Source organism: Centruroides vittatus, unplaced genomic scaffold (genome assembly GCF_030686945.1).
Source record: "Centruroides vittatus isolate TY-2023 unplaced genomic scaffold, ASM3068694v2 contig_89, whole genome shotgun sequence".
Lineage (NCBI taxonomy): Eukaryota > Metazoa > Arthropoda > Arachnida > Scorpiones > Buthidae > Centruroides > Centruroides vittatus.
This window is the reverse complement of record NW_027122580.1, coordinates 780389-803830: the sequence shown is the minus strand read 5'-3', so window position 1 is coordinate 803830 and position 23442 is coordinate 780389. Positions and strand designations below refer to the sequence as shown.

At 35.9% G+C, this 23442-nt stretch overlaps 1 protein-coding gene and 1 pseudogene across 1 annotated transcript in view; one reads left to right on the top strand and one right to left on the bottom strand.

Annotated features, from left to right (window-relative positions):
* Nucleotides 1-807: 807 nt before the first annotated feature.
* On the bottom strand, nucleotides 808-1960 carry LOC136983851 (uncharacterized; annotated as a pseudogene).
* A 3564-nt stretch (nucleotides 1961-5524) lies between these two features.
* The window catches only part of LOC136983817 (INO80 complex subunit B), a 31726-nt gene continuing 13808 nt past the window's right edge, over nucleotides 5525-23442 (top strand). The window contains exons 1-5 of the mRNA XM_067280683.1: nucleotides 5525-5785; nucleotides 6347-6421; nucleotides 7251-7428; nucleotides 13447-13499; nucleotides 21647-21819. Of these exons, the coding sequence (XP_067136784.1) occupies nucleotides 5737-5785; nucleotides 6347-6421; nucleotides 7251-7428; nucleotides 13447-13499; nucleotides 21647-21819 (528 nt within the window). The 5' untranslated portion in view covers nucleotides 5525-5736. The remainder of the gene's footprint in view (nucleotides 5786-6346; nucleotides 6422-7250; nucleotides 7429-13446; nucleotides 13500-21646; nucleotides 21820-23442) is intronic.

Genomic DNA, 23442 nt, shown 5'->3' with positions numbered 1-23442 from the left:
AGCTCTCTGACGGTCGTAGGTTTAGGGTATTCCTTTATTGCCGCTACTTTGCTTGGTAATGGTGTGATGCCTGCTGGGGATATTAAATGGCCCAAGAAAGGAATAGATGGTTTGCCTAAGATGCATTTTGAGGCATTTAGCTTTACCCCGTATCGAGTGAAACGCTCGAATACCGTACGGAGGTGTTGTAAGTGTTCTGCTACATCAGCTGAAGCTATGAGTACGTCATCAAAGTATGGGACGCAAAACTCTAATCCCTGCAGCACCTGATTCATGAAGCGCTGGAAGGTAGCAGCTGCGTTGGAGAGACCGAAAGGCATAAAAAGGTATTCAAACAATCCGAATGGAGTAGTAACTGCCGTCTTTGGAACGTCTTCTGGTTTTACAGGAATCTGGTGATACGCCTTTGCTAGGTCTAAGGTGGAGTATATCTGCTTTCCTTCCAACATTTGTACACAGTCCTGAATATGCGGCACGGGGTATCGGTCTGGAATGGTAGCTGCGTTTAGCCTACGAAAGTCGCCACATGGGCGCCAGTCCCCATTGCTCTTCGGCACCATGTGCAATGGGCTAGCACAACTGCTTTTTGAAGGGCGGCATATGCCTCGTGCAACTAGAAACTCAAACTCCTGCTTCGCTGCTTTCAACTTGTCAGGCGGTAAACGTCGAGGCCTGGAAAAAACTGGGGGTCCCTTAGTTTCGATATGGTGTTGAACGTCGTGTTGGACAGGGTGGGGTGTCATGGAAACTTCCGTCAGATTGGGAAACTCTGCCAAGATCTGATGAAATGGCGTATCCTCTCCGACTGATCTAACGGCGGTTGGGGGGCCAACCGTAATCTCCCCTCTTGAATTCATCCGTGTCAGTGGATCGACAAGGCAGCTGCGGCGGATGTCTACCAATAATCCAAAGTGGCGCAAAAAATCAGCTCCAATAATAGGTTGAGAGACTGCTGCGAGGATGAAAGGCCAGTGAAAAACTCTCCGGAGACCTAGATCTAATTTAAACAGCTTTTGGCCATACGTATTTATTGTGGTCCCATTAGCTGCGAAAAGTTGCAGTTTCTCGGGTGATCGGTTTGCCTGGTTATGTGGCACAGGGACTACAGACACATCTGCCCCTGTGTCTACTAGAAAACGTTTGCACGTTGACTGGTCGTAAAGATATAGGCGGTGAACCTCCAGAGTGCCGCCACCCGCACCGTTGAGTGACGGCCCTTCTAGTTTCCCTGTTGGAAACTGCAGGGTTTTACGCACTTTACCGCTTTCTCTTTGAATCGCTGGTGGTACCAGCATTGCCCTTCGATCTGAGCCCCATTACGGCTCTTTGAACGTCTCCGGCGGTTCGTGAACCGATCTCTGCCCCGGGATCTATCCCTACCTTCCAGGCATTCAAGGCGGGAGGAGATGTCTAATAGTAGTGTTTGTATCCCCTGGTCTCCGTGGGTGACTGCCTGCACCGAAACGGCGTTGTCGGCTGCAGCTACTATCCCGTCCGCCATCTCTGCCAGCTTGTCGAGGCAGTCATTTTAAATGGCTAAGATCTGTTGAACGTTGGATGGTAAACGTTGTAAGAACAGCGACTTAAGTAGGTCGTCGCCTATATGAGCTGACGCCTTGCTGCGCATTTCTAATAGTAGCCTGGACGGCTTCTTGTCTCCTAACTGCATCCCCGATATTAGGTCTTTTAGTCTCTGTGCCTCGCTGTCGGCGTATTGCCGGCACAGACGGGCTTTAAGAGCCTCGTACGGCTTATCTACTGGGGGGTTTAGAATGATGTCCGCCACGACCGCTAGCTCCTCGGGTTGGAGTGCAGAAACCACCTGGTGGAACTTCGTTATTTCCACCGTGACTCCTGCTAACGAGAATTGTGACTCCATTTGCCTGAACCAAATTTCTGGGTTCGCTCTCCAAAAAGGGGGTGGCTTCACCGAAACCTTGGCGATCGTCTCCGTTTGCGATCACTGCATCTCTACTTCAGGGGACGGTTGAGAAAACAAAAATGTTCTTACTTACTATTTAATATAATGTCCAAACAAGAATATGGCTGTCTCTTCTGAGAAATCGGCGTGAGATATTTGCCGATGTTGGCGGATTGAGGTTGCTCGGTTAATGTTCCTTATCCTTGCACGTGTTCGAGTCTTTGTTCGGCTCACCAATGTTGGGTAGTTCCCAACGGTTTGGTATTACTAACAATTACCACGTCTGTATCCATAAAAACATAGTCTTTATTCACCGGGTAAAAAATACAGTTGATACGTCCTACTACAATCACGACTAGTGTACGACTTTGGTGCGGTAAAATACGTGAAGAACTTGGGGAGCGTAGCTAACTACCTGTGGACGCCGGGGCGGCTAATTCAGGACTGTCGTTTTCTTTTGTCCTACTGTCCTCTTACGCTCCCTCTGGCCTTTTTACCACCTTACAGTAATTAATCCGCGACCGTTTTTACAAGAGTAAGTTCGCGACGCAACACTTTCCTATTCCAGACGCTAGATTTTTAAATATTCATATTGACATTGTTGGTCTATTGCCACCTTCCAACGGCTCAACATATTGCCTCACAATCATCGATAGATTTTCTCGTTGGCCTGAAGCAATCCCGTTGCCAGATATAGCAGCTGAAACAGTAGCTTCAGCCCTGTACTAAGGCTGGATATCTCGCTTTGGAGTGCCTGCCCAAATAACATCTGACCAAGGACGGCAATTCGAATCTAGCTTATTTAAATCCCTCACTCAACTTCTTGGTACCCAAAGAGTTAGGACAACAGCATACCATCCAATTGCAAATGGCATTGTTGAACGCTTTCATCGTTCACTTAAAACTGCCATCAAGTGTCACTCTACTGAAAGATGGACGGAAGTGCTACCTACCAGTACAGCCTTGTTAGGATTGCAAACTGCGCTCCGTGAAGACACCAATACTACCGCGGCTGAGATGCTCTATGGCACCAGCCTCCGACTGCCAGGAGAGTTTTTCGTCCCAGGTTCTCAGGACGTCAATCCATGTTCTTTCGTCGAAAAACTCAGGACGATAATGGCAAAGTTAAAACCAATGCCTGTGGTGCACCACTCCTACCGCAACCCATTTATCCACAAAGAACTGCAGTCATGTTCCCACGTATTTTTTCGCAATGATGCTGTACGGAAGCCCTTGCAGCCTCCATACGATGGACCCTACGTAGTCGTGTCACGTGGTAGCAAGACATTCACTCTATGCATAAAAGGAAAAGAAACTGTAGTTTCTATTGATCGACTGAAACCGGCTTTTATTCTCGCAGCGAGTGAGTCGGACCAGTTACCCCCAACGTCTCCAATGCCAAGACCAGCGCCAACTAAACGTACCACAGACAATCCAGCCCCAACGCGACAAACTACCACACGCTCTGGCCGACATGTATCCTTTCCCGCTCGTTTCGTGTCGCAGACACTGGTGGGGGAGTAGCTGTGGCCGCCAGCGCCAGAGATTCCGAACACTGCCTGGCAACACTTGCAAACGAGAGTTGGCTGGCAACTTGTAAAAAAAAGGGAGGCGCGAAAGTTCGCGGGTTTTTGCCTGGGTGTTGGCCGAGGATGTCGGTGACAGTTCTCACCTTTTTAATAAAGTTTTTTTGTTACTGTTCGTGTTTGTCTGCTTAGTTCTAAAGATCAGTAGGATCGAATGACAAAGTGGTAATCGGGAATGTCCAAACGAAAACGAGTAATTTTTTCTATAAATCGGCTTTTGAATTTATTTATTCTGTTAAAAACATTGCGTTTAGACGTCCAGTTTCTTTCGTTTGATGAATGATGCGTTAGATATTTTTTTGTTTTGTTTACGTAAACGGACTAAAATATTTTTGTGTAGTGGTTTATATAGTGTATAAGTAGATTACAGTTGAGTTGTTGGTTTTCCTGTGTTATAGGGGCCCCAGCTCGAGTATCCAAATGCCAAATTTTGCTTTGTTCTAATTGCCGTGAAAAGTTTGTCGGATCTTTTTTTCTTGTGATTTTGGGGCCCCCGTGGGCCAGGGGCCCGGTGCGGACCGCACCTACCGCACTCCCTAGTTACGCCACTGAATTTCCCAACTCGAAGTATGCAGCAAAAATTCAAACGTTATTTTCTACAACTTATGTATGTGAATATTTTTTCCGCAATAAATTTAGTAAAAATTCAAACAAAAAACTGGCTAAAAGACACACCGAATGTAATTTAAAACTAGCAGTGACTAATATTTAACCAAATATTTCCGATATATTACGTTTACATCTGTGTCAGAAACTAAATTAAGTATGGTATGCTAATTTATAATTATATACGAACAAAGAATTGTGATTTACCGACATTTCCCTCCTCTTTTCTCTCGTATGCGGCCCGCGTCAGTTCAAAAGTTTTGAAATGCGACCCTTACGTAGAGAAAAGGTATCCATCTCTCCATCCCCTCGACCTTTCACAAGCAAAATTTAATAGCATCGGTGTCTCTTTACAGAAGCTACCATACTGTGCCAAATTTCGTTTAAGTATACATAAAAGCCAGGAAAGTAAAACAAGTAAATTTATAGCCACATTAGAAAAAACAAACAGTATTTTCAAATAAAATATAACAGGCTTGGTCAGCTTATATCGACGCAATCTACTTTCATATTTTTTTTTTTCTTTTATGAAAATTTATTAACGCACTTTTATAAAATTATGTTGAAAAGCAAATTTAGTTATATTAATTTACCGAATAAGAATTGACGTTTCAAGTTACCTCTTTTTGGTAACGACACTAAGATAGTCGGATGGCCAAGGCAGTTAATGCGTCAGCTTATTGCTCCGAAGAACCCGGGCTCGAATCCTGGAGAATTCCAGAAATTTTTCATCAACGTTTTGTCGCGGATATGTCGGTCCCCGTTCAACATCACCTATTTCCCATACCCATTGCACGCGTAGAAGACCCACTACGGTTATGAGAAAAAAAGACCTTAGTGCCAACAGGGCGGAAAAAAGACAACGCACAAATTAAACTGCAGTATTTATCATTCACCGTAACGAAACGAATTTTATTTTCCTTCATCGAACAAATCGCGTGTTTCTCTTTGACACAGCTAAAATTGTTTAAGGCATAACAGAGCAATTTTTATAATAAGAACGTAACCATCGATGCAAAATGCACGTTCCATTTTTTCGTGTTTCTCGTTCAGTATCTGTACGTGCTCTTTTCACCGTGTCGCAATCAGAAGCAAAGAAGACCGTGCGTTATCTTCATATAGCACAGCGTGAACAACCCATAGCAGCAATTAAGATTTCATAGTGGAAAATGTGAAATCTGTATTCCCGTGGAAATAAAAAGAAATGTTTTTGGCGTTCCGAAGGGCCGGTCGTCCAAAAATGTCGACTCGACCGCCACGATGAAATATAACATCGATGGTCATTTTCTTTCACTTTATCGAATGACATCCGTGTTATTTAAATTAATATTATATTATTTAGTAAATAAATCTCCAAAATGTAACTTTAACAATTGTTCGACGATGGCGCTACGATCGCGGAGGAGACGGGTATCGATGTGCCATCTCCCGAAGCCCTAGAACATATACTCTTCTAGGTCTTTGCCCATCTGCCCTTGTCGGGAGGCCCCGACTACTTACTTGGACGAGTACCGCTACTAGAGGTGGCCACCACTGCTCTACGGGACGCAAAAGCCTCGTAGCCGGCGTCCAACTCCCCCCGAAGAAGTATCGATGTTTGTAGTGCGGTGTAGAGTCAAATAAATGATGGTTTTACCGAAGAGAAAAGAAATGAACGCGGAAGAACAAACAGGTAGATAGATTAACCGTCGAATATGCTAAGCTTTGGTTATCCTAACTAAATTACGTTTTTTCCTCTCTACGGTACAACTTTTGGGTAAATGACGTACAAATATGTCTATACGTAGTTTGCCCGAAAGTAACTTCTACCCTACCGATGCAGGTAAAAGCCTATTTGAAAGTACTTATTCGGAATAATAATCGAAACTAGAATTATCCGTTGATATATATAGATTTTAATTGCGATTAAATTAATTATTGTAAAATTACTACAGGAATATTCGCATCGGTTAATGTAACCCTCGGTGCCGAGAGGGCGGCTCGTCTCCGATTCCGGCAAGGAAACTGCGGGACGCACGCTCTAACCTAACCTAACCTAACCTAACCTAACCTGTTCTAATAAATTATCGTAATTATTGGCAACCAAATTGTTAGAATAGGTTAGGTTAGGTTAGAGCGTGCGTCCCGCCGTTTCCTTGCCGGAATCGGAGACGAGCCGCCGTCTCGGCACCGAGAGTTACGTCGACTTGTCCGTCTTTTATCCCGTATAAAAAGTGTTTTGTCGTGTTTTCAGACGAAATCGTAGCGGACGAAAAGCAGAAGAAGATTAAAATCGAACAGGAGAAAGACGAAGAAGTCGTCGCGGGAGGTAATTATTCCTTAATGCTTTTTTCGACTTTATAATTATATCCCGCGACGTGACGACTTTCCCTCGACTCCTTAGTGGAGAACGATACGCGTTTCCCTTACGTCTGCCGAGAATCTTTCGTTCGTTAAATGTTTTCCGGGTCGCTCGGCTCTCGTCCTCGGAATCCCGAGATGCCGGTTTGTCTTAGAGCGCCGACTTCCGGTGCGAAGATTAACCGGTGCTTTGGGATTCTTAACGCTCGCAAAGTACTTAACCGAGTCGAAGATTTATTAAATCCCGTAGTTTGATCCGAATGCTTTCGTGTCGAAGGAAAACCGTTTTCTGGATGAAAATTGCGCGTCGGTGCTTTTCCGCGAGCGGCGCGGAGAAGCGACTGCCGACGTCGTTCTTTATTTCGTACGCTTGCGCTCGTCGGAAATCCTTTCTTCGATTTCGGATCCCTCGGCCGTTCGTTCTCGGGTTAAATTTCCGAAAGCGGACGGCGTAAACTCGGAATTGTGGGGAAAATGCGACTCGCGTTACGTTCGGTCTCGGAAAAAGCGTTTCGGTTAAATCCGACCGAGCGGCCGTTTCGAAAGAATGCGATCGAATCGTTTTTAGAAACTTAAATTTCGTCTTCAAATTTTTAAATTATTTCGAATTTTATTTTTAAACTTTCGAGTATAAATTAAATAATTTTTATTTTGCTTCACTCTAAAAAAGTTTAATAATTTATTATTAAAATGAACAAATTGAAGTAAAGATAAAAATCTAGACACGAATTATTGATAAATTTATAGTAATAATCTTAATTTTTGTCGGTAGTTTAAATAGTTGATTACGATTTCAGACGGAGGCATGCTTCCGCATAAAAAGCACAAAAAACATAAACATAAAAAGCACAAGAGGAAAAAAGGTTCGGAACAAGATGCCGAAGACGGATCCGGAAGTCCGACGGCGAGCGAAGGAGGAAAACCTCCGTTAAAATTAAAAATTAAGATCGGAGGGCAAACTTTTGGAGAAAAAAGGTATTGTGATTGTGTTATTAAACTTAAAATATGAAATCTGATTTTTGCTGGATATCAAGCTGAATCTTTAAGCCATTAGAAAAACAAAAAAAAAATTTTTACAATTCAGCTATATACACAAAAAGCATTGAAAAGAGTTTATGTATAGATTAGAACTTAATTGATGGAGTAGATGAATTTATTGAAGCTAACTCATCTTAGAACTGAAATTTTAAAAATTACAAGCGTGAATTCAATTTCAAACATTTAATTCTACTTACTCCATTTCTTCTCATCACATAGTAAATACAAATATTCAAACAGTTTTGAATGTTTTTGTTCTAACTTACAAAGAGAGAACTCTTAGAATGACTAAGATTTAGACCAGGAACACACATGCATAAAATTGTGTGGCAGGAAACTGAATCGGAAATCGGCTTTTGGTTCGGTTTCTGTTTTACGCTTTTATACCGGAACACGCGTACGTAAAAATTCTGGCCGAATAGGAAACGCCGCTGCCACCGACGGTGCTAATTTTATTAATTTTTTCTTCTCGTATATCTATCCCTTTGTACCTTCCATTTTTTCTCCACTTCCTCTGCTATAATAGAGAGAATTTAAATTAATAGACTTATATTTCCAAATTCAAATAGAGAACGTGTGATCTAAATACTAGGCCTATATATCTATTCTACTAGACCTACCTGTTATTTTGAAATTTTGCACCTATCCGTAAACGTTGTTTAAATACGGCGTCTTTATACGTGACATTTATGCGGTCGAACGGATTCGATAGACTCCTCTATTTCGTTTATTTTTTGTTTTTTCGAGACCGTCGCAATCGTGGGGTTAACCCTCGTTGCCGCCATTGTTAAAATAAAAAGCACGCGTCTACTTTGGCGTCGCAGAAAAGACTTCTCTTTATTGGGGAAATTTTAGCATAAAAAGTAGAGACACGCTCTACTCTATTTTCAGTTCTGTTTCAGCCAAAATTTCAGAAAAATTTTTATGTTTTCTGTTTTATGCTAGATTTTACACTGAATTTTATGCATGTGTATTCCTGGCCTTACTGTGGAAGACGGAGGTTTTTATTGTTATTTTTTAATTGTTAAATTTAAACTTTAAAATATTTTACCGATAATTCGCAGTTATTTGTAATTGAAGGGCTAGCACACAAAATAAGTGATATCTAATTTTTAAAACATTGTGTTTTTGCTAAATTAAATCCAAACATCCCCGTGCACTGTGGATATAATTTGTTTTGCGTGTCGGCTCTTTGGTGAAAATGTAGCTGCAATTAAATAGTGATTTGTTACGTTACATAAACATATATTTTAAAGCAAAATTATTTTTTAGCCCAAAAATTAACTTTCCTTTTTGATATGTTTAGTTATTAAAATTGTGCTATGGATTATTGTATATTTACTAAGTTTTCGAATTTGAAATATTTACTGTTTGTTTCATATGCTTTATGAATTTGAAGATAAATAGAAACACATTTAAAATGTTTAGCATTAGCAATTTATTAATCCAATAAAACAATTGGATATTTTTTTTGTTTTGTAACTTTTAACTATATTTACTAATTCATATATCTTAATAAGTATATTTACTATTATAGCGATTATTTATGAACAAATTTTCCAGTTTAGCAAAACTTTATTTAATTTTATTACAAAAATAAAATGTAATACTTTTATTTTTTATCTTATAAAAATTTATGTAATAAAGCTTCAAATGTAGCTGATGATATAAAATTTTAAGTAAAGTTTTTATAAAGACAAATAAAATATAATTACATTTTTTAAACGGTATTTATTCGTCGAATCGGAAATTAACAATTTATATTATACGACGGGGTTGTCCGACTTTTTTTCGTAATGGCCCAAATTAGAAATTTAGGTGTATTCGGCGGGCCGCCGAGGTACTTTATCTAAATACGGGATGATTCGAAAGTCGCAGAAATTTTTAAAAAATTAATAACTCGCAAACTATTTACAGTAAGATGATGCAGTTTTCACAGAAATGCTTAGAAAAAAATGGGATTTTTTTTGGGTGTAATAAAAATTTTAGTACCAAAATAGTTACATTTCTTGCCATAGATAAGATTACATAATTTGTGAAGCTGTTACTGGAACTTACACTAAGAACATTTTTAGTTTTTTATTCTTACTTTAACAAATTGACAAATGATTTCAGTTTTTTACAGCATCGTCTATGACAAGAAATGTAACTATTTTGGTACTAAAATTTTTATTACACCCAAAAAAAATCCCACTTTTTTCTAAGCATTTCTGTGAAAACTGCATCATCTTACTGTAAATAGTTTGCAAGTTATTAATTTTTAAAAATTTCTGTGACTGTTGAATTACCCTGTATATGCTTTTAAAAAGTTCAAAATGTGAATACAAATTTTTAATAACAAATATATATTATTACAAAAAATACTGTATTATTGACAGTAAAAAAAGAAATTATACTCACACAAAATAAAAATAAATTCAATGTGATTTTTGACATTGCCTTCCTTTTTCAATATTGTCAATATCTGCTTTTATGATACTAGTCTTAATTCTAAGAATGTTAGTTAAATGGGAATCACTCGACCTATTTCTTTTGGCAGTTTTGATGTTTTTCGTGACGAAAAGAATTGTTTGCAATAGTATGTACTACCCCACGTGCATAACAGTTCTCTAGATAAAACAGTTTTCTAACACCAATTACGTCGTTACGACATCAAAGTGTATCCGGTGAAACGAGAATAAGTTTTACGACATACTTTACCAAAATAAATGAAAATATGCCTAAAAAATTTAGGGTGCAGTGGGTCTCGTAAAAATATTAACTGGGCCGCCGCATGGCCCGCGAGCGATGGGTTGGACGTTCCTGTTATACAACATACATCAGACTTAAACCTAAAAAAATAGGATTTCTAGCATTTTGGCTAATTCAGCTTAGACAATTATAGGCAAATTTTCCTTAAACTCCTCTGGTCTATAAATGAAAATGTCAAAAAATTATTGAGAATGAAAAAATAAATGTTATGAAACCCTCATAGTATGACTCACCTCTTAGAAATAACATTATCTAAATAATGTCATTGTCAGATTATTGTTGCCACTGAGAATACAAAATACATTACCTACTTTTATTTTTAAAAATTTTATTGACAAGTAAATTATGCACATTTATGTTAAAATCTGTTAATTACAGCATAACAGGCAACTTTGTTGAGTGACATTTAGACATTGCGTACTAAGCCTGAGATATTGTTTTGTTGTCAGTTGGGTTTCTGGCAAAATAAGTGTCAGAAAGTTAGAATATTGTAATGCATTGTTCTTAAGAAATAGAAAATCATCTTTTGATGAGGCAGTCTGAGAAACTCTCTCCAAATTAAAACATTATCAACATTTTGCAATTTAACTAGTGACAGGTTAATTCCTAATACAGTATTTATGTTAACTGTTTATCAGTGGCGTGCCGTCATTGGAAGCGATGGAAGCGCCACATCCACTTTCATATGACCTTCCCTTGTATTTTCTAAAATATAAATTTTCATATTTTAATGTACTTTGAATTAATTAAAATTAATATTTTATTATAACTGCATTATGTATCTTATTAAAAAATTCTATACTATATGTGAAAAAAACGATAAGATTGCTATTGTATATTCGAATGTCAGTGGCGGAATGGACACGCTTCCGAGACAGCTTTCGAGGCGAGAATAACTGAATGGTGTAAAGCAGCCAGAGGGCATTGGCGCATGCGCTTTACAGAGCACCAACCTCAGCCGTTTAGCTGGTGGAAACTACACACGTGTAACGCTTCCAATGATTCTATCTCTTAACCGCTGGTAGGGAGCAATCTGACTAAGTGAATTGTTTAAGATTTAAAAAGTAAAGAGTATTCAATGTTATTTTTATGTACGTTTTTTTGCAAAGTTATATTTAATTACAGTATAATTAAAAGAAAATTATAATTATATTGACAGATTTTCAGACAATAGAATTTTTATCACTTTTAGATGTTTTTCATAATATTAAAATTATTAACAATTTTTCCAAGCGTGTTTTAATTCTTTAAATTAAGTAAATTTTATGGGAAATTTTTTGATTTATCTAAATTACGTAGTGAATCGCAATATTTATATTCGTGTCCGGACTATATTCACAAGTAACTCTTAAACATAAAACATATTATAATTAATGTCGATCCGAACAAAGACGTACTAAAAGAATTATATGATTTAATATCATCAACTTTTACGGTACCATCTACCGGTGGGTCTGTTGAGCGCAGTTTTTACGGAGTGAATTCATACATTGGCCCGGAACACTCGGTCGGAGGAAAAATTGTCATCGCTAGCGTTGCTTTCGATAGAAAAAGTGCTTTTAAATACGTCGACGGAGTCGACGACCAGCGACTTTTATGATAAAGTAATTAACGACTTGACGGAAAAAATCGCCGAATAGAGTTAGTTTATAAAAAATTTTTAAAAAAACTTTTGTATTTAGAACTAAAATACATAAATTGTTTATTTTTGTCATTTCCAGTATTTGTTTAAGTTTTAAACAAATGAATTTGTTTAAAACTTAAACATTTTAAACATTTCCATAAAAGTTTTTTATGGAAATGTCATGTACCAGACAGGTCTGACCCGTCACAAAAGACGTGAAAAAACGGTTAATTTAGAGAAAAATTTATTAGTTTAAAAAAACATAGGTAAAAGTCATTTGTAGTCGGACACCCATTGTTTATATCAAACTGCCGGGCAGAAACCATAAATCGCGGAAAGAAGTCAACCTATGATTGGTGGAAGATCGAATTTGTCTTCAATTTTGACTTTTCTCACTATCCAGGTAAGAGTCTCGTTACTAAATGTAACAAGAGGCCAACCACTCGGGAAGTGTGATCGAGAGAGAACGACCAATCAAAATGGACGAAAGAAAGAACGGAGATTGATATAATCTCCGACAATCTTCCGAATAACCAAAATGCCGTGTGTCAACGCGAAAAAAAAAGGAAAAACACAGTTTCTCGTCTATTGTGCCAACCTGTAACCCGTGCCACTTCGGACTTAGACCGTGTCCCCGACTCCAACGGACAAAGTCTCCCCGTGCCTTACAGACTCGTCAACGCCACCGTCCCGGGGCCACCTTCCATCGACCATCGAAGAACCACATCGACGCTCGGGACGTCCGAACGGCCGATTGTCCTAAAGCAAACTATTTTGTACATAGTATATGTTTATTTTATGTTAAAATAAACGGTTTTCGTCAGATACTTGTCATCTTTGTCTCTACAGCCACCACCCATGTACGAATGGACCGTAGACCGTTACCAATGCACAACTAACCGATCGCCCCTGTAAGTCGGCTTCTTACAGAAACACAGCTTCCCTATCATCAAATGTCACTGCACGCCACTGCTGTTTATATAAATATAATAACAAATACTTAACATATCAGTAACAAAGGAAACATAGTTAGCATATTATTAACTGTAAAGTAAAAATTAATTGAATTGAACTATGAACACATTCTATGATTTATATTAATGGAGTAATTAGATTTACAAAAAAAATTGTTTACCTAATTGTTTTAATAGAATAATGAATATATTTATATACTAGAGTGTATTTTGTCTAATTCTAGTTATAAATGTAAAGATTATTATCTTCTAAGCAAGGAAACATAACTTTATTATATTTATTTCAATTATAACATAAATGTCAATCTTCAGACCACAATGAAAATATTAATGAATTAAAATTTTACAATTGTGCACCAATGTAAATTATAAATATATCTTGACCACAATAAGTTCTACTTATATTTTTACTTAATTAAACCCAGTTGGAAAACTATCAGTTTAGTTATCAGAATTTGTTTTAACTATTTAGAATGTTTATGGTTGCTAAGATATATTTTAGTTTTTACTTAAATAATTGTAAATTCATTATTTAGTGAGTAAATAACATGTATATACTGTACTTATATGTATATGTAATGATTTTGTTTCTTTATAATTTAACAGTGTAACTAAACTTGAAATACCAGATGCATCCAGTGAAGATTCTCAAGGTATTGGTAAGTATTTTATCTTCAGAGAATTGCATTGTTTTTCCTTTCGTTATAGTTAGCATAAGAGTGTTTAATTTTGGGAGGAAAATAATTATTCATTGTTTTATATATTTTTATATCAATTTGGTGTTAATATGTATTTAACTATTTATTTTGATAATGCCATTTGTTATCTTGTCAATACAAACTTTAATCACATTATTTAAAATTAAAACCATGTAGAATTTTCTTACTGAATTTGATGTATCAGTAGCTATAAAATATGATACTAAAGAAGTAAAAATGCTAAGCTGAGAATAACTATTTTTTAATATTTATTTTCCAATAAATAACAATCAAGATTTCTGCAGAAATCTTTATTGAAAATAATTAAATAGAATAAATATTAAATAATTAGATATTAAATAGAAAAATAAAAATTAAAAATCTGAATGTCCTTTTTCATTCAAAATAGTTGACAAATTCTTTCATCGAGATGCCAAAAATTCCTTTTTGAATTAAATATAGCACCATACTTAAATAAGTAATTGAAGTGGAATATTTGTATTTAAATATTTGACATTTTACTGTTCTGTTTGTAATGTTCTTGTATTGAAAAAACATTTTATTCAAGATATATTCACCTTTCAGCTACTTAAATGATTTAATGTCATTGTTTAAGTGCAATAAATGGTTTTTATTAGCAAAGTTATGGAGTGAGTCAAATATTTTATTTAAAAGTATTTTCATCTATTTGGTTTGACATTCTAGTTTTATTTTAATTATCATTTTCAGTTCAGGAAACTTGTGTACATTAGCCAGTTTATTGTTTATCAGAGATTTTAGTTGAAAGAAATATTTGGTTTACCTAGTCAAATTATATTTTTAATATGTTATTTTGCTAAGTTTCATATATTTGTGAAAAATACTGAACTTCATTCATGCTGCAAAGGATAATTTTTATATATTCCAACAAGAAACTTGTCACTACATATCTATAAATGAATTACCATATTTACTCACATATAAGATGAGATTTTTATTCATTTTTCACAACTTCAAAAACCTAGGTTGTCCCATATGTGTGAGTGAAAGATTCTTTGCATTGCTGCAATAATTTTTGTATAATCAGATAATAAAGTACTCACCAATACTTATTGTCAAGTGCGAGTATTAGTATGTGAAAACTATTGTACTGTACATTTTCTCGTTTTTAATTTAATGTTTTTAATTCTTCGTTTGTCTAAATCATTAAACATTAGAACAAATTAGATATATATGTATATATATTAGAACAAATTATATATATTAGAACAAATTATATATATATATCTAGCCTTATAACAAATAGGATTGGCATCAGGAAGGGCATCCAGACATAAAACCTATGCCAAAACTACATGGAATGTCATGGCTGCTCAAATAAGTTAGGACATCCCCTCAAAGTGATTTGCACTCATGTTGCTCAAAAACTATGTCAAATGAGCTGGGGCTACCGAACCAAGGATGGGTTTGGATAAAGAAGTTAGTCCAGAAAGAGAAGAGAAAGAAGACAAGCATAAGAATATGTACTTTAAACATCAGAACATTGAATGGGAAGAGTAGCGAGTTGGTTGATCTTATGCAAAGAAGGAGAGTGAACATTTTGTGCCTGCAAGAGACAAGATGGAAAGTAAATAAAGCTAAAGAACTTGGTGAAGGGTACAAGCTGTTTGTGAGTGGCGTGAATAAGGCAGGAAGGAATGGACTTGGTATCGTAATTGATAAAGTTCTAAAAGACAGAGTCTGTGAGGTTAAATGAAGGTGTGATAGAATTATGAGCATTAAGTTGGATGTTGGTGGAATTTTCATTACGATTGTGCGTGCGTGCGTGCGTGCGCTCGTCAGCTAGGTAGTGGAGAAGTAGAAAAGACAAATTTTTGGACAGATCTTGACCAACTTATAATGGGTGTTCCTATAAATGAGAGATTAATCTGTGGGGGCAATTTAAATGGTCACATTGGGAAGAGGAAGAATGCAGAAAGAAGAGTTCTTGGGAGGTGGAGTGTGGGAGAAAGGAATGGAGAGAGAGAAAAAATAGTTGATCATGCTGTGGTTTTTGACCTTGCACTAGTTAACACATACTTTGAGAAGAAAGTGAACCAACTTGTTACATACATGAGTGAGGTTGATTCAGCCTGATTGATTTTTTTATTGTGCCACAGGAGACATCTGAGAGAAGTGAGAAACAGTAAGGTGTTAAATGGAGAAAGTGTTGCTACACAACATAGTCCTCCTGGTGGATTGTGACTTTCTTATGGACCGAATTGTGTTAGCCGGATTGAACAAAGGATCAAATGATGGAGATTGAAAGAGGAGGAATTAAGGAAAGAGTTTAAGGTAAAAGTGTTAAAAGAAATCCAGTTCCCAGATGATGTGCAAACATGGTGGTTGCTGAATAGTAATTGCATTTTGAAAGTTGGAAAAGAGGTGTTGGGAAAAACTTCAGGGAAGAGATTGCCAGAAGGAAAGAAACTTTGGTGATGGAATGCTGAGGTACAAGCCACAGTTAAACAAAAGAAAAGGTGGGATTTGATGGGAAGGTCAGAAGATAAAGAAATATACCATTTGGCAAATAAAATGACTCAAGGCAGTGGCTATTGTGAAAGCAAAGACTTTAGAAGAGGCTTATAAAATTTTCAAAAGGAAAGGTTGTGAAAGGCAGTTGATGAGAATTGCCAAAGCAAGAGATGAGGCATCAAAAGATTTTACCTCTATTAAACTGATTAAAGATGATAAAGGAATGGTATTACAAGATTATGAAAGAGTCAAGGAAAGATGGAAAGAATATTTTAGGAATTTATTGAATGAAGAAAATCCCAGAACTGTATACGAAGAATGGAGAGGCAAATGAAGGAGTGGTGCGAGATATTAGCAGAGAAGAAGTGGAAAGTGTGCTCAGGAAAATGAAGATGGGGAAAGCAGTAGACACTGATTAGATTCCAGTTGAGGCTTGAAGAGGTTTTGATATCTTCTGGGACCTTATGAAGAACTTCTGGCATCAGGAGAAGATCCCAGATGAATGGAAGAAGATCTTTCTGGTGCCAATCTTTAAAGGTATAGAATTGCGGGAATTACAGAGTTATAAAGTTATTGTTCCATACTATGAAGATTTGGGAGAAAATTGTAGAAAGAAGGATTAGGCAGAAATCTGAGATTGAGAAGAACAGTTTGGCTTTTTGCTGGGAAGAAGTATGACTGATGCTATCTTTTTCTCTAAAACAGCTGATGGAAAGGCACAGGGAAATGCAGAAAGATTTGCACATGGTGTTCATAGATCTAGAAAAGGCATATGATAAGATACCAAGGTAAGAGGTATGGAGATGTTTGAGGGAAAAAAAATGTTCCAAAAAATATGTTAGTCTCATCAAGGAGATATACGAGGGAGCAGAGACCCAACTTAAAAGTAGTGTGGGTACTACAGAAGGATTTTTCATTAATGTTGGTTTACATCAAGGATCGGCCCTTAGCCCTTATTTGTTTGACCTGATAATGGACTGGTTGGTGTGTGATGTGAAGTGTGAAGCTCCATGGAGTATGCTGTTTGTGGATGATGATGTGCTGCAAACCAAGGCTGAGAAGAAACTGGAAGATTGGAGGAAAGTTTTGGAAGAAAGGGGCATGAAGATTAGCAGAACTAAAACAGCTTATATGACTCTGAATGGTAGAGATGAGTGTAATGTTAAAATCCAAAATGTGCTGCTCCCTTTGGTTTTGAGTTTTAAATATCTTGGGACATTTGTCGAGATGGGAGGACAATTGAACTCAGAGGTGCAGCATAGAATTCAATGTGGATGGATGAACTGGAGGAAGCTGAGTGGTGTGTTATGCTACAAGAAAGTTAGCTGCAATCTGAACCTAGGAAAATTGTAAAAGACAGTTATTAGACCTGCAATGTTATATGAAGCAAAGACATGGGCAATAACAAGAGCCCGAAAAAGAAAGATGGAGGTGACAGAGATGAGAATGTTGACATGGATGTGTGGAGTGTCAAGGAAGGATAGAATAAGGAATGATTTTATTAGAGGTTTTGTTAAGATGAGCAAAAAGATGCAAGAATGTAGGTTGAGGTGGTTTGGTCATATAGAATGAAGAAGTGACAGAAAACTGGTAGTAAAAGGAAAGAGGAAGACCAAAGATCTATTGGAAAGTAAGGTAGAAGAAGAGTTGAACCAGAGGGGACTTAAGACAGAAGAAGCCCTTGATATGGAGAAATAGAAGAAACGTATTAGAGAAGGAAATGCCAACCCCATATAACCATAGGAAAAGGCAAAGATAAAGAAATTCTTCATTTGTCTGAATATCAATTAGGTTGCCACTTTTCTTATGTTATTATTACATTAACATAAATTGTTTTATCCTACAATATATTTATTATAACATTTAATTAATTAATTTAATTAAATGACAATTATTAATATAAACTAGATATTTTAGATACAACACGTTTAAAATAATAATAAATAAAAGAATGTAAGGCATATGTTTATAGATCTCGGGGGAGTACAAGTTCAAATGTCTATTTTACTGTTAGTGAGTGTAAGTGGAAAGACACCATTGGTTTTTGATGATGGAAAAAGTACAGAACACAGTAAACACTTCTTTTAAGAGAAAAGTAATTTTGCATGCAGAAAAGACAAATAACTGTGTCGCAGGCCGTGAGTTCAGTGTATCAGAAGTGTGTGTGCAGAAGTGGTGTAATCAGAGAGATTCAAGATTCATTGTTTAATTGTGACAGCAAGGACAACGCTAGCCAATGGGTAAGGGGGGGGACAAGATGATGTAAATTGATAGAGGATATGAATTGTATGTAGGTAAAATAGAAACGATTCATAAAGTTTTAATCATTTACTATGTACCGGAAAAGAAATATCTCAAATAAAACATTTTCTTTAACTTACAAGAAGCCTAAGAAGATTATTTTAATTAAAACTTAGCATTTAAATAACTTTTTCGAATTTCTAGGAGAGGGCAACTGCCCCTCTGCCCCTCCCCCTGGCGACGCCCTTGTGTGACAGTACAAGAAAATCATTTTGTGGATTGAAAACTGGTAAATATCCAAAGTTAGAAGAACTACAAAATTTTGTGAAACACATGCGCAATAGGTGTATGCCCGTAACTGTGGAAATTTTCCAAGTAAAAGCTAGAGATCTCATGAAAGAATGTGGAATTCCACAGCAAGATTTCAAAACAAGTTGCAGTTGGGCATCCCACTTCATGAAAAGAGCAGGATTCTCCGTAAGACACCAGATCTCCATTGTTCAGAAATTGCCCACTGATTACGAAGCCAAGCTGGTCCAGTTTCAGAGGCACATCATCAATTTAAGAAAACAGACTAAATTCCTAATAAGTCAAATTTGGAATGCAGATGAGACACCAATTTATTTTGATATGCTGAGCAATACAACTATCCATCAAAAAGGAGAAAAGCAAGTATTTAGGTCGGGGGAAGGAAAAGCAAAGAATCACAGTCATGCTGGCATGAACAGCAGATAGTCATAAGTTGCCACCATACATTATACTGAAGTGGAAAATAATCCCTAAAAATGAAACTTTTCCAAGAAGAGATGTTATTCAATGTCACGAGAAAGGCTGGATGAACAACGAGCTTATGATTGACTGGTTAAAAATAGTGTGGCTCCGTCGACCAGGAGCATTGCTAAAACTACCATCAATTTTAGTGATGGATGCATTCAAGGGACACCTCACAGATGACATTAAAAATCTTATAGGGAAAAACGAGCACTTTCATAATGATTCCTGGGGGAATGACATTACAATTACAGCCCTTGGATATGTGCATCAACAAGCCATTTAAAGATTGCATGAGGAAACTGTACACTGACTGGCTTACCTTGAAAATTGTGAAGTGACCTCAACCGGCCGCATCAGACAGGCTAAAGCTTCACAAATTGCTATGTGGGTAGGAAGAGCATTCCTTGTGAGCTGATAGTGAAATCATTCAGGAAATGCTGCATTTCAAACTCACCTGATGATGCTTTGTGGAGTGAGAGTGAAAAAGATAAGAGTTCTAACGAAGCTTCGGAGGGTGAGTTCAAGTAGACAAAAAGTGATAGCATCATTGTTTGCCTTAATATGTGCATTTGAAATTGTTTTTGTGATTAAATGAAATAAAATTAAAATTGGATGAATATATCTAATTTTCTTTATTTTGATCTTTAAAGTCACACCTCGTCCTACATGCGAGATTGTCTTATATCCGAGGAAATACAGTATATATGAGTGCTAATTGAGGAAACCAAACACTTTTTTTCTTTTATTAAAAGTGTTAAACTCTATATGAGTTATTGTCAGCACCTAAATGTTAAACAATAGAATATAAACTGGAAAATAGACTGTTTCTTGAATCAGTGTTGAAACACATGCACGATATAAAATTAAAATCAAGAAGCAAAGACTAGCTGGAGATCCGGGTAATGTAACTGGCAATGTATCTGCACAGTAAATGGAAGTTGTGGGTTTGAGTCCCACTTTAGGCCAATTCCTTTTAAATTAATCATCAAATATTAATTTAATTATAATTATCAAGCGATGGCACCTAATGTCTACCTCTAACCCAAATAACTTAACATTTAATTATTAATGTAGCCTGATATAATCCAGCAATTGTTTGGCATTATTCTTTAAAATATTTTATGTTCTATTTCATTTTGTGCTTGACAACTGAATAAGACCCATTAAACTAATGAACACAATTTTTGATCTAAAGTTTATTGCTGGAGTAGTTTGTGGTGTTATTGTGTTTGTATACTAAGGATCCTTGATCATTTCTGTAGTTCAAACCATTACTGATCATCTGAACATTTGTCATCTTCAGGGTGCTAAAACCTTATTCAAAAATATGTCAACAACAACACCAATTTTTTAATGTTTAATTTGTTATTATATCTAACCCGCAGCAAATTTTAATATTGGTTCATTACTCCTTTGGTATAATTAATGACAAAAGTTTGCACAAAACAACACTCAACTTCATGGAAATGATGAAGTATGTGAATAAGCTAAAAGAGGAATAGTTGGATTATTTAACTGTCATGTAGATTAAATGTTGTATCTCTATATTTTTATAAATCTATTACCAAATAACTAATAGAGTTCAATTGCTAAAATATACAATATGTTAACTTCATCCAAAGAACAAAGCTCTAATATAAATGTCTCACTAACCTTATATAGCTTTGCAGAAAATTTAGAACGTATCACAAACGTTTTCGACCCATTTTCTAGGGTCTTCCTCAGGTGTTCTATAAATCTTTCCTGGTTTTATTCTAATTTTTAAAATTTCCAGTATCCGATGTTTTCTATCTTTGAAATTTTCGAATTTTTTAAGAAATTCGATTTAAGAAAATCTTAAAAAATTCGAAAATTTCAAAGATAGAAAACATCGGATACTGGAAATTTTAAAAATTAGAATAAAACCAGGAAAGATTTATAGAACACCTGAGGAAGACCCTAGAAAATGGGTCGAAAACGTTTGTGATACGTTCTAAATTTTCTGCAAAGCTATATAAGGTTAGTGAGACGTATTTACAATATGTGAAGTTTAATGTAAATGGCCCCTTCCCCTCTTAACTGTATATGTATTTAATGGATCTCCCTACCATTATTGTTTTTGTATCCATACAACTATTGTAATTATAGGTCAGTATTTATTCTTCATATATTTGTTTTAAAATCATTAGATATTAGTTTATATTAATTATCAAATTCATAATTTTTCATGTTTTTATCATAAATGTTTTCACAATCAAGAGAACATTAAGTATATTTTTGTTGTGTACAGTAATTTTCTTTTACATTTTTAAAAATCTGATAAATACAGTCAATACTTTAATAACTTAAAATTGCAAAAAGATGGGCCTCCCAGTGTCTGAATGGATGAAAACCACTGAACACTGGTAGTTCATCTTGGATTTTCCAACAGGCATGTCACTTGGAGTTTTCTGGGCTAAATAGGGGTAAGTATCCTGTAGAAAATTTTTCCAGGAGACATTGCCCATATCTTATGTTGCTGTAAACAAAGACAAAAAGACATTTTTTAATACATTATAATAAATTTCAAACTATGCTTTCATAATGTAATCATTATAGTGATAACATTACTATTATTTTAGTAGTGGATGAAACAGTCAATGTCGCTGTTCCCAGTACTGATGGCAATGCAAACCCTGCAGCAGAAGTAGATGAAGAAGAACGATGGTTAGAAGCTTTAGAATCAGGAAGATTGGATGAAGTAGATGAAGAATTAAGAAGAATGAAAGATCCTAATTTAATGACTGCTCGACAAGTAAATGTTTTTATTTTATACATATTGCAGTAATTTTTTTACGGGAAATCGGGGGTTTGAATATTTATGTATAAATTATTTAAAATTCATATGTGAATGTTATTAACATTAAATATTTTCTAAATTTTTCTTTAATTCATAATAATAATTTTTTATCTATTAAATTGAAAAACATGATCTATTTAGTAAATTCATTCAGTTTTGCTCTGTATTATACAGATATGTTCTAGTTAATGATGAGGCACATATATGACAGAAGTCACATATGATTATAACAGAGCTGAAAAATTCATAGCTATCTGGACCTTTTCTATGTTTAGATACGTAAATAGAATCTCTTCCAAAAAAATGCTTTCAGTTTAAATTACTGTAATTATGTTAATTGTTATCTAAGAAGTATATGACATGCCAATTGATAGAGTAAATGTCTGAGTTTTATCTGCCATCTGCATATGAGCATCTTTTTATCTGCTACTTCTAAGAAGTGCTGTAAACAAAAATGGTGACTCCATAACAGAGAAAGCATTTTGTGTTCTGCAGTTCAAAAAGTTGGAATCAATGATCATTGTGCAATATGATTTTCAATGATTTTTGACTTTTGCAGATGATTTTAATGTGATCCACATGTAAGACAAACATTCTTATAGCACATTGATGACTGATTCTAACTTTTTGGCTGCAGAACACTAAATGCCTTTTCTGTTGTAGAGTAGCCATTTTTATTTATAATGTTTCCTAGAGGCAGTAGACAACAATGCATTTCTATGCATATGATAGATAAAACTCAAACAGGAACTTTATCAATTAGTGTATGTCACATACTTCTCGGGTAATAATTAACATAATTACAATAATTTAAAATGGTAGCATTTTTTTGGAAGACGTTATACTTATCATTGTGTTACAGTTGTATTACATATAGCCTACATGAGTAGTATTGGGTTGTTCGGAAAGTTCGTAGCGATTTTTGATAGCCGACAGTTGAGACACCGATTGACGCAAAAATGATTAGAATTGTACAAACCAATGAATATTACGATAAATGACCTTGAGACGCCTTTGTTACAAAAAAACCGTTAAGATTATTCAAATAGCGTTTAATTTGTCTCATTGCAAAAAATAGATGCGAACAACGTGCATTATCGACACTTGTTTCTTTTCTTTTTTCGCAAAGGCAAAAATGCTGTACAAACAGCAAAAAAGATATGTGATGTTTATGGTGGGAGTGCTGTATCAGAATCAACTGTTCAAAAGTGGTTTGCAAAATTTAAAACGGGTAATTTCAGCCTTGAAGATACTCCTCGTTCAGGAAGACCTCCTGTTATTGAAGAGGACCAGATCAAAGCATTATTGGATGAAAACCCTCATTACACAACTCGAGAGATTGCAGACATAGTGAAGTCATCAAATAGTACTGTATTTCAACATCTAAAGAAGCTCGGATACGTGAATCGTTACGACATTTGGATACCTCACGACTTAACGGAAAAAAACTTACTGGATCGCATCTCCATTTGTGGTTCTCTTGAAAGACGAAATGAAAATGACCCTTTTCTGAAGCGTTTAGTGACAGGTGATGAAAAGTGGATCATTTATAACAACATCAGCCGAAAACGATCGTGG